At 53.2% G+C, this 13,305-nt stretch overlaps 1 protein-coding gene across 1 annotated transcript in view; it reads right to left on the minus strand.

Annotated features, from left to right (window-relative positions):
• USP35 (ubiquitin specific peptidase 35) overlaps positions 1 to 13,295 on the minus strand; it is a 51,069-nt gene extending 37,774 nt beyond the window's left edge. The window contains exons 1-6 of the mRNA XM_032356732.1: positions 12,808 to 13,295; positions 5,627 to 6,308; positions 4,475 to 4,607; positions 2,865 to 2,994; positions 2,368 to 2,469; positions 1,010 to 1,168 (exon numbers count right to left, since the gene is read on the minus strand). Of these exons, the coding sequence (XP_032212623.1) occupies positions 1,010 to 1,168; positions 2,368 to 2,469; positions 2,865 to 2,994; positions 4,475 to 4,607; positions 5,627 to 6,299 (1,197 nt within the window). The 5' untranslated portion in view covers positions 6,300 to 6,308; positions 12,808 to 13,295. The remainder of the gene's footprint in view (positions 1 to 1,009; positions 1,169 to 2,367; positions 2,470 to 2,864; positions 2,995 to 4,474; positions 4,608 to 5,626; positions 6,309 to 12,807) is intronic.
• Between the last annotated feature and the right edge of the window lie 10 nt (positions 13,296 to 13,305).

The following is a 13,305-nucleotide window of genomic DNA, read 5'->3' on the forward strand; positions in this document are numbered from 1 at the left end:
GGCCACCACCTACCTAAACATCCTTCACCCACGCCCAGACCTGCCCTCTGTATCACACGAGAGGAAAGGGCTCAGCAACCACGCACCCTGCCTGTGTGTGTCTCTCACTACCTCCATGACTGCACAAGTCACCAAGCCTCTGCAGTCTCATTTTCCTCGTCTACGAAATTCGGGCAACAACAATACCTGCTTCTTGTTTCTTGCATCTTACAAGCATTAAAAAACAAAATATGCGGAAAACATGGTCAAATGTGGCACTACCCACAAAAGCTATTGTCCTAACAACCTAGCAAGCCCAGCTCAGAAGCCCCTTCATCCTTGTAGCCTCCTCCTCTAACTGGAGATGATCCTTCCCTTCTCTCATTCCTCACAGGACTTTCCTTACTTCTGTGCAAACCTGTCACCCCGCTAGGCTACAAGCTCCTCAGTGGAGGCAACTTGGGCTGCCTCGTGCCTATGTCCCCAGTTCCCAGCCTGGGTCTGGCACAAAGCAGGGCAGCAGTAAAGCCATGTGAACACTTATAACAATCCCTGCTTGGGCAGGGGGTGGGGGGTGCGGGTGGAAACAGACATAGGCAGACAGTGACAACACATGACAAAGGGATGTGGGAGCTGCGGGAGCCCCAAAAAAGTCACCCAGCCTGAGGTATGGAAGGGTATCGACAGTTGTCAGAGAAGGCTTTCTGAGGGAGGTAACACTTGGGCAGAGCCTTAATCAGTAAGACTCGATGGGAACAGGAGATATGCAGGCGAAACAAGAGGAGGGTTTCTAGTCTGAGAGAATGGCATATGCAAAGGCCAAGCGCAATCTTGAGCAATGACCATCTGCGGAAAGGGCAGGTGGCTCAGAGTGCCTGAAGCACAGGAAGAGAGAGGGGAAGTGAGGACACAGGTAGAGACCAAATGATGGGGGGGGGCTGCCATTAACCTATATTGCGGGCTTAAGCAAGGCCCCAGCTGGCACCCTTTTTGAAGCAGGGCAAGGAAGGAGGGGGAGAACGTCACTCACCTTAATGGCCTCCATGACAGGCTCATAGAGATCTGGGAAACCCGGGAACCGGAAGACCATGCAGTGGACCAGCTCCGCCAGCTGCTCCAGGCAGCTGGTCCCCGAGTTGGAGTCCTCCTTGACCAGAGAGGCCACCATGGGCGGGATGTGAGGGAGGAGCTGTGAGAGCAGAGCAGGATTAGGCTCAGTACCATTTACAACGCAAGACAGGTGTTGGTGGTCAGTGATGAAAATACCCGGAGCTCCTCAAGGCAGGGATGTCTGAGAACCTGGCCACCATCCCTCTTGCCTACATAGAACTCTGCGCTATGCAGGCAAGGGACTCTTTTTACAAGACATGTGACCCTGGATATCCTGCCTCCATTTCTTCATCTGTTAAATGGAATAAACAATTCCCTCCTCACAGCTGAGGCATAGCCTGGGCCCAAGCCCCAGCTGTTAAGCCACAGGCAACTGGCCTGCCAGGAGAGCCTGAGGCCTGAGTGACAAGGGCTACCCTTCCTTCTACCACCATTCTTTCACCAAACATTTACACGTCAAACATGAGAGGTAAGTGCCTGGTCCAAGGTCACCACATCTGGCAAACGGCAGAGATGGGACTCAACCCCCAGTACCACAAAGCCTGGTTCTATGCTTTTTCCCACTGCAGCAAATTGGAAAGCATGAAATTTCTGTCCTGAGCAGGAGCCATCGAAATCTAGGGTCCCATCTGTAAGTCAGGTCTAGGGAAAGGAAGGCAAGAGGGTAGCCCTTCCTTCCTCCCCAACAAGAACTACAGGCTGTCCTTCAGGAGGGATGGCCCCAAAGATAACAGAAAAGGCCCTGGGCTGGAAGCCAGGCCACCTGGTGCTGATCGGCAGCAGGGTGTATCAGAACAATACAAGGTCAGAAGTCAGACAAACTTAGAATCTTCCTGTATCACTCACACAAACTTAGAATCTTCCTATATCACTTGTCCCAGACACTGTGTGTAGTTTAATCTCCCTAAACTGCAGTTTCCTCAGTTAAAAATCAGAAAAAATGATAGAATTCTCCCTCTTAGGGCTGAACTTAAGAGTCAGTATAGGTACTGTCTTTAGTACCATGCCTGGCACACAGCAGGGTCCTAGGCAACATTAGCCATCATCATTCTAGGGCTGTCACTCTACTGTGGGCGTGTGGCGAAGCCATACACATTCTCTCGTCTCCTATCTGTAAAACGGAGTTTCAAGTCTCCTTCAGTCCTAACGTCCAGGACTTCAAGGTCTTGGGCTTCAAACCCCCAACCCCAATAGAGAGAGCATGAATGGACTCCAGCCAAACAAACCAGTGGGAGATGGAGAACCACCCCTCCTCAGAGCAGCACATAGGGTCCTTACCAAGTGGAAGGCCTCATGGGAGTGCTGGAAGGTCAGGAGCATGTACTTCAGGACAGACAAGGCAGCTCCCCGGACAATGGGGTACAGAAGCTTGGAGAAAACCTGGAAGAGAGAAGCTGGTCAGAAGTTCCCCAGGCCTGGACCCCAGATGCCAAGTGCAGCCACAGACCTAAGAGGTGGTCAGACACACTAGAGCTGAAGCAGTAGACCCATGCAGAACCAAGAACACAGACTCACAGATCCAGGCTGATGGACAGATGGATAGCAAGACAGACATCTGATGGGAGGGACAGAGGGACAGATAGACCAACACATTCTTGAATGAGCAGAGGAATGAATGGGCGAAATCTAAGGCCCATAGAAGTAAAGTGAATTGTCCCGAGTCACAGCAAGCTTGGGTGGGAGCCCCAGTGCTCTGCCTCCCAGACCCATACTATCCCCGGCAAGAGCAAAATGGAAAAAGCCATAAGCCAGGGCTAGGACAGGGGCCCACCAACCTTCTCAATTTTGGCGAGTGAAACCTCAATCAAGATGCTGAACTTCTTAACAGCGGCCAGGCCCTTCAACAGTGCAATGATCCACTTGTCAATGTTCTTCCCCAGGGGCCATGACACCCAGTCAATCATCCTAGAGAAGAAAGCAACAATGACACAAGGACCGGGGTGGCCCAATGCCTGGATGGGAGTAGCCCAGGGATAAGCTAGAATGTCCTGAGACCCCACACTGACCCACACATGCACAGGGGTCCGTGAGATGGATATGACACCTCTGAGAACTGCAAATGAGCCCAGCACAAGCATCTGGCAGAGACTGGGGCTCCCAGCTAAGCATACTCTCAACACCCCAAACCTCACCCCACACACTAGACTGCAGGGGCAGAATGGAGCTTTCAGCTGTCCCTGCCTGAACCATGGGGCCCAAGAGCAGAAGCAGCACTACTCCCCTTTGGAAGTAGCTTTGGCTCCAGCAAACCCTTGCTTGTGGCCTAGAACAAGTCACCCTCTCTAGCCTCAGTTTCTCTCTGTAAAATGGGGACAAAACCTCCCTCACAGAGTTGCTGTATGATTAAAAGATGTGATAATAGTTAACCCTAATAGTATCCACTCTGGACCAAGCACCACTCCATCTGCCTTACATATATTAACCTAACTGACCCCCACAAGATAATGCTTCTGTGCATAGAGCATGAAGCTACCACATAGTTCGTGCCCAGGAAAATGGCATTATATCATTACTTTTAGACTCATAAAGAGAGACCAAAGCAATAGTCATTACGATGACACTGGCTACCATCACTGCTCTAAACACTTTACATGTATTATCTCATTTTATATAATCTTTGCAACAACCCCACAGGTGGACTCAATTACACTACATTTTGTAAATGAGGAAGCAGAGGACTACAGAAGTGGAGTAACTTGCCCAAAATCACACAGGCAAGAGTAGTAGAGCCAGGATCTGCACCCAATGAGCTTGCCTCTAGAGCCCACACTTTTAAGAACTAAAACCAAAAATTCCTGGAAGGCCTGATGGTGATGTTAGATCTGCACACAGGTATGGAAAGCATGGTGGGGGAGGCATGCCAGGTGAATGGGTTCTACAAAGCCAAAGGCCTATAGGCAGGAGGGAAGGCAGCATATTCTGGGATCACTGGATAGGCAGGTGTGGCTAGATCACAAGTACAACGACATTCAAACAAAGTGAGGGAATGTGCAAAAGCTGTGAGCTAAAAACCACCCAAATTCCATTTATCACACCTGCCAAACTCAAAAAACACTTTGTAACATACTTGCAGCTTCCAGTATGACTCCATAGAACCCTGACAACTTCTTATACCATCTTTACAGAGGTGGAAACTGAGGCTCAGAGAGTTCACTGACTTGTCCAGGATCACACAGTTGGCACCCAACCTGAGAGCACTGCTCGAGGAAGGTTCTTTTCATCTCCCACATCCAGCCCTGGGCCAGGCACTGAGCAGGGCTCAAGAAAGGGTGGATGAATGAAAAAAGCATGAGGTCCTGGGCCTTATGACACTAAATCTAGCCCAGCAATCCCACTCAGTGGAAGGAGGGAGAGAGACCTGACCACCACCTGGTCCTCAGCCCACCTGCTGATGGCAGTGAGCATCTGAGAATCTGTCACACTGTCATCATTGCTGAGGTTCCGGACGACACCATCCATAAGCTCCAACGGTAGGTGCTGGACCACACTGGCCAGGGCGCTAGAAGGCGGCTCCTCCTCTGGAATGGTGTGGGGGCTGGGATGAGCTTAGCAAGGCAGGTAGGCTCCTCACCTCCCGCAAACCCCCATGCCCTCATGCTGCCAAGGAACTAGACTAGGCTTCTGCAAAGAGCACGTTGGGGCCACCTCCCCACCTTAACTCATGGCTTTGGGGCCCATGGCTTTTGTCTGAGCACAGACAAAAGCACTGACCCCACCCCTCACCCAATCTGCACCTATATAGGCAAGGTCTGTAAGAAAGGGTAACAATGGAGCTGGCAAGAACAGATAGAAAGGCTGTTTGACCGGAGGGGAGGGAGGACATTCCAGGTGGAACCACACAAAGGCCTAGAGGTGAAAAAGAACATTTAGTTATCAAAATGTGTTGTCCAAATGGATAAGGGCTTATACATGGGAGCTTGGTTCTTTCTCCTGCCAGGTGCTTTCTCTTCCTTTCAACTGAATAACCCTATAATCAGGAAAGGCACAGATCTTATTTCGCTCATTTATAACTGTAGTCCAAGTTCAACAGTTGTCGATGGAGGACCAAAAGTTCACATTTCAGAATTGAGATGTACAGGCTCCATCGTGTGTCCAGAACTTCGCCCCTGCCTGCCCTCAACACCTTGCCCCTGCTGTTGCCCAGCTCTCAAAGCCTGTATCAGAAGTCACCACTTCTACGAAACCCACCTGACCCAAAGGGCATGATGACATCCCCCTATGCCTTTCTGTTGTCTCCGCTCAGCCCCAGTCTTCCTCCTGGCCAGCTTGATCTGGGTCCGCTCCTCCATATGTGCCCAGCACCCACCACAGGATGGGACCCATGGCAGGGGCTCAGAAGAGCCCTGCTAATGAAGGAACACTTCATTCCCCGACCTGTGCATTAAGTGCGAACGCATACACACACCCCCACCCCGTCATACCTTGACACAGGCACGCCAAGCACAAGACCCTGCACGTACAATCCCCCGGCCGGCGCCCAAGCGTCCCCTGGCGCGCAGGCGCTCCCTCCCCGGCCCCGGGCCCACCTCACACACACCTGTGCAGGAAATGACGGCGAACAGCTCCTTCAAGCAAGGCAGGATGGCGGCAGGCTGGGCCCGCCACAACTGAGCCAGGAGCCCGCTCACCTGCTGGGCCTGCTCCAGGAACTCCACAGCGCCCTCCTCTCCCTCCGCCGGGCAGCGGAAGCGGCCGAGGCAACGCACCAGCTGCTGGCAGAAGAGCAGCCGGTGCGGGCCTTCGGGGACGCAGCGTGGGTGTCGTGCCAGCAGCCGCGCCACCTGCGCGCAGACCGCGGGCCCCGGGCGTTCGCACACCGTGCGCAGCACCTCCCGCCGCAGCAGCGCGAACACCTCGTCCGCTGCGGGGCCCTCAGGTAACAGCTGCAGGCCGAGCTGCACGCAGGCGAGCGCTCGGGGGCCCGGCGGGCCAGCGCCCCCCTGCAGCAGGCGAAGCACGCGGCGCGCGCTGAAAAACTCGGAGAAGACGTCGGGGTGGTGGCGGCCGGCCACGTGCAGCAGCTGACAGCCCACGCGACGGGGCAGCTCGTCAGCTCCGCCCACGTAGAGGCGCGTGCCCAGAGCCAGCAGCGCCAGGCACTGCTCCCGCTCCAGCGGCTGCCGCGCAGCCTCCAGCACGCGCCGCACCAGCCCCTGCTTCACACTCGCGGGGTACGAGGACGTCACCACCGCCTCCAGGATCTTGTCCATGACGCCACGCTGCAGGAGACAGAGAGCAGGGTCACGCTCGGCCCAAAAGATCCAGTTCCCCAAGTGGTCCCCTGCACCAAGAACTGGGGCGAGCAATCACCTTTCTGGGCCTCCGTTTCGTCCCCTGGGAAAGGGGGCGAGGATGCCTCATGCGGAGGTATTGCAATGAAGTAAAGCGTAACGCCAGGCATGTAATGAGCCCCCAGGGGGTTGTGGTTATTGCTGATGAGCGCCTTTAATCTCACGAAGGCAATATCTGAACCTTCCACGCACCCCTTTCCCCACTCTTTTGTCCTCTCCCCAGGCCTCCCTGGTGACCTCATCCATTCATGCGCTGGTAGAAGCCAGTTATAAAAGCTGTGGTCCACGATGCTGGCCAAGTCCTGTCCTGTCGGAGACACACACAAAATCACACCTCCAAGGAGGGAGGGCAGGCAGGCTTAGGATCCCAAGGAAGGATCAACGGGGAGATCTCTGCACACTTTGCCCCAAATCAACTTCTTGCTGTTTCCCAAGTGATCTACATCTTTCCAAGGCTCCAGTTCTTTGAATACACTGTGCCTTTAGCCTGAAACATCCTACCTCCCAAGACCTCCACCACCACCTCCCTCCCACTCACACAGCCAGACAAACTCCTGTTTTCCTTCAAAGCTTACCTCAAATGGGCTGTCTTCAATTAGAACATCCCTGGACCTACAGGCATGAAATCATCCCTCACCCTCCGATCCTACAGCCACCTGCATCTTAATTCCCTCCCATGAAGCAGAGCATAACATGTTTGTGGCCTGGCCCTGCCTCCTCAGGCCTAGCTCCACAGCTCTGCACGTGCAAGGCCCTTCCTTCCCCTGAGCCTGAGCCCACACCAGCCCCTCACTCTTGACTCACAGTGTTCTCCCTGCCGCTGTGCCCTTTGCAGACATTCTTCCCTCCCCTCCTTGCTTGACTCACCCCGCGGACTTCAGCTCAAACTCACTTCCTCAAAGAAGCCTTGCCTGACCTTTTTGTTTGGGTCGACATGTCTGTTAACAATTTCAGAGCACCATGTCCCCCATGACGGCACTTATCATGATTTCCTGGCTGGAGTCAACCTCGTCCACTATACCGTACAGGTTCCTGAGGAGCAACCACATCCGTTTTGTTCACACAGTATGCATTTGTTGCCGAAGCAAATGCAAAATATGATGTGAGTTACTGCTACCTTATTCCTCTGACCGCAGGAGCCTTCCCTTTGCTTTTCCTCTCCCTTCAGGCAGTTTCCTGGAAGCCTTTCTCCCCAGCTGACCCACTTTTGCTTCTGATGCTCATGCTGGGTCACAAAGGTAAAGCTTATTCTCTTAATATCCAACTTTCAGCTCCAAGAAGACAGGGCCCCTTCTTTCTTTGTATGACCCCACTCTAGGCAGGACCTTATAGAAAGCTCCGCATACAGCAGCTGTTTAAACTTACTGGCTCAATAAAAACTATTCTTGGGACCCAGGGTTGGTGTGAAGACAAACCATACATTTACTAAGTGAGGGGCCAGAAACTTTTATTCAGAACCACAGATATTGTGGGACCCAGACTCTGTGTAAGATCCTGTGGAGACACTCCTAAGCTCTTGGCTGAGACCAAGCTTCCGTTATTGCATTTCTTAAGAGCAATGGGCCCATTTGCTTGTCTGTCCCCCATGCCCTCATGCTGCCAAGGAACTAGGCAGGGCTTGCCTGAAGTGGCTGGGACTAGGACTTATTTCTCAATGGCCAGCATCTCAGAGATTACTGGGGGTGAAGCCAGAGTACAGATCAGTGGTTCCCAGATATTGGTTTGGCTGCCTCAGAACCACCTGCTACCTTAGCACAAATTCATATGCCCAGGGCCCACGCCAAGCCTCCTGGAATAGTGTGTTCAACTCTTTTTACTCTGAATGAGATTCATCTGGAAATGGAGTCGGCTTACCATCCCTGTTACTTATGCTTTCTGAGTCTTTCCATCCTACAGGGTTGTTGTTAAAGCAAATATAAAGTCCTTGGCATGGTGCTGAGCACAGGGAACTGCTCAGTGAATCAGTCCCCTTCACTTTAGAAGCCAAGTCCTTGCCCTTAGGAACTACGGTCTGGTGGTGGAGGTGCACATGTTGGTCAAGTGTGCCAACGCAAGGCATAATCTCAAAGACCTTTGAACAGGTCTTTAAAAACTGGTCTCCCTTCATCCCTAGTCGTCTTTTTCCTAGGCAGTGCTTGTGACCAACCTCCCTTGTAGACCATCATTGCAAACCCCTAATCTTGCCCTCCAGGCTAGTGGACTTAACTTTCAATCCAGGATGCCAAGAAATCCTGTTATTCAGGCAGTCAAGAAGAAACCCTCATCGATGGGATATTGACATCGTGTGTGGAGGAAAAGGACCTGGCAGTAGGCAGAAATGGAGTTCTGGGGCTAGGGAATGTTCTGGAAGTGGAAAGAAAGACTAGGAATGTTGAGCCCTATGTTCTAGTGTGAACTTAGGCAAATTTTATCCTAGTCTTGGGCACCTGGCTGGCTCAGTCATTAAATGTCTGCCTTCGGCTCGGTTTGTGATCCCAGGGTCCTGGGGTGAGGCCTGCTTCTCCCTCTCCTACTCTCCCTGCTTGTGTTCACTCTCTCTGTCAAATTAAAAAAAAATTTTTTTGTAGTCTTGCAACTCATTAGGTTACCTTGAGCAAATCACATCATGAGCCTCTCTTCTGTTCTCTAAAATGGGGATAAGTGATATCAGGTTTAACCACATGAAAGCAAAGGAGCAGATGTTGGCAATTTCATACCATTCTACCTGACACCTTTGCACCTGGCAGCTAGAGGCCTGGCAGTGGTGCCCTTCTGTGAGAGCTGTGATTTCCCAGGCCAGCCATGCAGCCTCCATGCAGTCTATGGCCCAGCCACTTCAGGCAAGCCCTGCCTACCTGCCCCCACTCCCACACAGGCAGTCTGAGGTCAGCTGTCACCATAGTCACCAACTAAACCCACTCATTATCTTGGGTGCATTCATGCAAAAGGGTTTTAGAGGCTTGGAGCTCACCTGACCTCATCACAGGCCACAGAAGGGAGGCAGGACAAGGCCTGATTTCCCTAGGGCACACATGGGAGTGTGGAGGATCAACATGGGAGAGGGACACAGCCTTGACAGTGGGATAAGAACCTGCACTTGGTCTCCTTGGTGGAGGGAGCTGCAGACCATCAGCATTCCTGGGAGGGTGGATTACTCCTCCAGGCTCTGGACAAGGAGATGGCCTGTCAACACTGGCTCTGCCCTAAGACACATTTGCCCCGCACCGAGCTCGGCAGCGTGCAGCAGCACACAGCACCGTATCCTCTATTAGAAGAGCCTGCGTGAAAAGCATGAGACCCAGGTTCTCTGCTTCTGGATCACCAGGTGACCTTGGGTGAGTCCCTGCCAGGCTCCTCAGCTTTTTCACCTGGAAAATGGGGACCATTTCAGCCGTGACAGAGAAGGGGACGAGGTATAAGAAAGATGAGGGCTGGGGCAGTGATGAGTCTATTCTTGGGCCATCTGGCACCAAGTGGGGAAACAGAAACTGTCAAGCAAGAAGACAGACACACACTCCTGATCTCACTGATTCTACTAGGAATTTCATCCCTCACTGCTAATTTAGTATTTCCACTATCCCCCCCAGAGCTGCAGCAGCCCCCAAGATCAGCTCCTCTTTACTTCTTGCCTGGACTAGTGCAGTAGCCTTCTAACCCCACCTCCTCATTCTCTCCCTCAATCCATCCTCCAGTAGAGGTTGTGTTCTGCAGAATAGAATCCAACTTTTTTTTTTTTTAAAGATTTTATTTATTTTAAAAGATTTTATTTATTTATTTTACAGAGAGAGAGAAATCACAAGTAGGCAGAGAGGCAGGCAGAGAGGCAGGCAGAGAGAGGGGAGAAAGCAGGTTCCCTGCGGAGCAGAGAGCCCGACGTGGGGCTCGATCCCAGGACCCTGGGATCATGACCTGAGCTGAAGGCAGAGGCTTTAACCCACTGAGCCACCCAGGTGCCCCTAGAATCCAACTTTTGAATCTAGCCCAGGCACTATGCCCCATGGTGCCCGCAGCCTTGAGGCAAGTTCTCTTTCACTGTTCTGAGTCTCTGAGCCCCCAAATGGGAGATGATCACCTGACCACCCCTTATCCTTTCCCAGCCAGTGCTGCTGTTCTTCCCCCGAGCCCTTGGCTTATACCTCTCATTCCTGGCATGACAGCCTGAGTGTTCCAGCAACACCCAGTCTGCTCCAGGGCACACAGTAAGAATATAGGAACATCACGATCCCTTCCCTGGAAGGCCCAGATCCCTTTATCTGTCCCTTTTGGATGACCCTCCGCATTTCCACGATGTATTGACAGGTCTCTGTTCCTGCATGGTGAAGCCTGACTCATCTCCACCACCCCCAAGCACTGTGTGTGTGTGTGTGTGTGTGTGTGTGTCCAATAACCTTCCCCCCCACCTTGGGCCCCAATTCAGGCTTCCTCATCCCTTCCAGGTCTATGTGACCCACTCTGTGAACATCATCAGATTAATCTCATTAGATGATAAGCTCCATCTTACCATTCTCTGCTCAGAACTCTCAAGGCTCGGGGCGCCTGGCTGGCTCAGTAGGTTACAGCCTCTGCCTTCGGCTCAGATCATGATCCCAGGGTCCTGGGATCGAGCCCTGCATCGGGCTCTCTGCTCGGCAGGGAGCCTGCCTCCCCCTCTCTCTGTGCCTGCCTCTCTGCCTACTTGTGATTTCTGTCTGTCAAATAAGTAAATAAAATCTTTAAAAAAAAAAAAAAAAAAGAACTCTCAAGGCTCCCCAGCCCCTTCAGCATAAGATACGAACTCCTGAACCTGCTATTCCAGCCCTTTCTGAGACACTTGGCTGATGGGGGACAGCGGTGAACATGAACTTGACAAACACTGTTTGGTGATAAATCTGAATGAATATGGGCAGTGGGCTTTTCCTGCAGGCCACATTTTGGTGATGTCCTCTCTGCTGAGAAAGGCTTCTCACTCTCCTGGCAAATTCTGACTCATCCTCCAAGGCCCAGGTCACATGCCCCTCCTCTGGGAAGCATTTCCTAAGCCCCCTGCAGTCCAAGTCTTTGAGCTTCCCAAGGCCCTCTTTGCTTTTCTCCTCCCTCAGCAGTGTCACTAGATTCTGAATCTATCTCCCTCACCAGGCTGGGATCTCCTTTGGAAGGAGCTCCAATCCCCTATCTGTTCCCAGTGCCCAGCAAAGGACCAGGCACAGGAGTGAAGGAGTGCTAAGTGGCCATTGGGAGATAATGTGACAGCAAGATGAGATAAAACTAAAGCTATCACCAGGAAAGCACCTTCCAGGGACTGGCTCAGTCACTGCCCTCTCCTCTGCCAGGTCTGGTCCCGCATATCCATATCCCCGAGACTCAAAATTAACCAAGAAGGTCCCTACAGAGGTCACTGGACAGGACTGAGTGAGGATTCAGCCATTTAGAAATGACTCAAACAACCAAAACTGAAGAAAAGAAAACAAATACTGTTCCTGTTTAGCATTCAGGTCAAAAGCTCCCCAGAATCTCATAGGACAGGGAAGGGGCTTCAGAAGGTCTCACTCAACCTCTCCCTACTCCAGAGCACAGCTGACCCTCCAAGCCCCAACTCAGCACCTAAGAGCTGAGGAGCCCATTTCCTCTCCTCTCTGACCCTTATATCCTATCTACCTCCTCTGACTCCGCCTGGGGAGCACTAGATGTCCCTCCCAGCAACCCCCGACCCAGCTCTCTGGACAGCAGCATCTGTCTCTGAATGTTTTTAACTGAATTTTTTCTCCCCGAGGCAGCCCTGGGAAGGATCTCCTTGCCCTCCTACTGAGAGGCCCTCGTCTGGGCCACAAAACTGTCTCCTAGAAAGAAAGAAAGGGTTTTACTGGTAAAACGCAACTGCTCTTGAACTGAAGGGGTATGGGAGGAGAGAGAGCATATATTCCCTTCTCAGGAACACACCACAATCACCCATCCCTTCTGGGACCACCCCTCACATAATTAAGACAGACAAGTCCCCACCCCCACACCAGGCTTTCTGGAAGGGCGGGCACTAGGCTAACACCGTCTCAAGTCTTGTAGGGGGAGTACGCCCGAGCGAGGATGCTGAGAAGAGCAAAAGCCTATGCTAAGCGGTTGCAACCTCTTGGCCCCCCAGTTTGTTCCCTATCTTAGACCCACCCCTCCTTTCAGTTATACCTTGCACTGGTGCCCAGCCCAGGCTGGAGCTACGGACCCCACGAAAGGCCGGTGAGCTTCACTGTATTGGGGGAGAGGGAGGGATCACCGCCAAATACAATTGATGAAGGAGGTGGAAGCCCAGAGAGGGGCAGCTACTCGCCCAAGGTCACACAGCGAGGCCCAAGATGCACCTAGACCTCCCTTCTCCCAGCCCCAAACTCTCAGAGTCCTTCGCGCGTGCCCAGAGCTCTCGAACCGCCAGGGTGCAGACACTCCCTCCCCACAACCGCACACACGCCCCCAGCCCCCTTACCTCTGGGACCCCGGTAGCCCCGGCCTCAGAGCCGGCTCCTGGGCGGGGCGCTCAGGCCTGGCAGGACTAGGCTAGGCCAGGCTAGGTCAGGGCGAGTCCTCTGCTCCCCCTGGAGTGGGGACGCCCTCCGCCAGGTCCCAGCCGGCAGGGATGCTGCCTTCACTGCAAAGTCCAAACTCCCCACCCAGCTCTGCACAAGCTTGAACCCTGGGAGTCCGAGTCAGCCGCGTCGCGGCTGGGCTGCGGGGCTGCGGGACGAAGCGTGGGGAGGGGCGAGGTGCGGGAAATGGGGAGGAGCCGGAGCGGGGGCCACCCCGCGAACCGCCACTCAGGCCGCGTCCCCTTTAAGACCAGCCGGTCGGAGCTCCGGCGGGGGCGAGGCGGGGAGCCGGAGGGCTCACTGCAATGCCTCCTGGGAGATAGAGTTTGCGCTCGGCGTGTTGTGCGGCAAAGAGCCCACGGAGAACTACAAGTCCCGGAGCACTGAGCACGGCTCCA

The sequence above is a fragment of the Mustela erminea genome, chromosome 9 (genome assembly GCF_009829155.1).
Source record: "Mustela erminea isolate mMusErm1 chromosome 9, mMusErm1.Pri, whole genome shotgun sequence".
Taxonomy (NCBI): domain Eukaryota; kingdom Metazoa; phylum Chordata; class Mammalia; order Carnivora; family Mustelidae; genus Mustela; species Mustela erminea.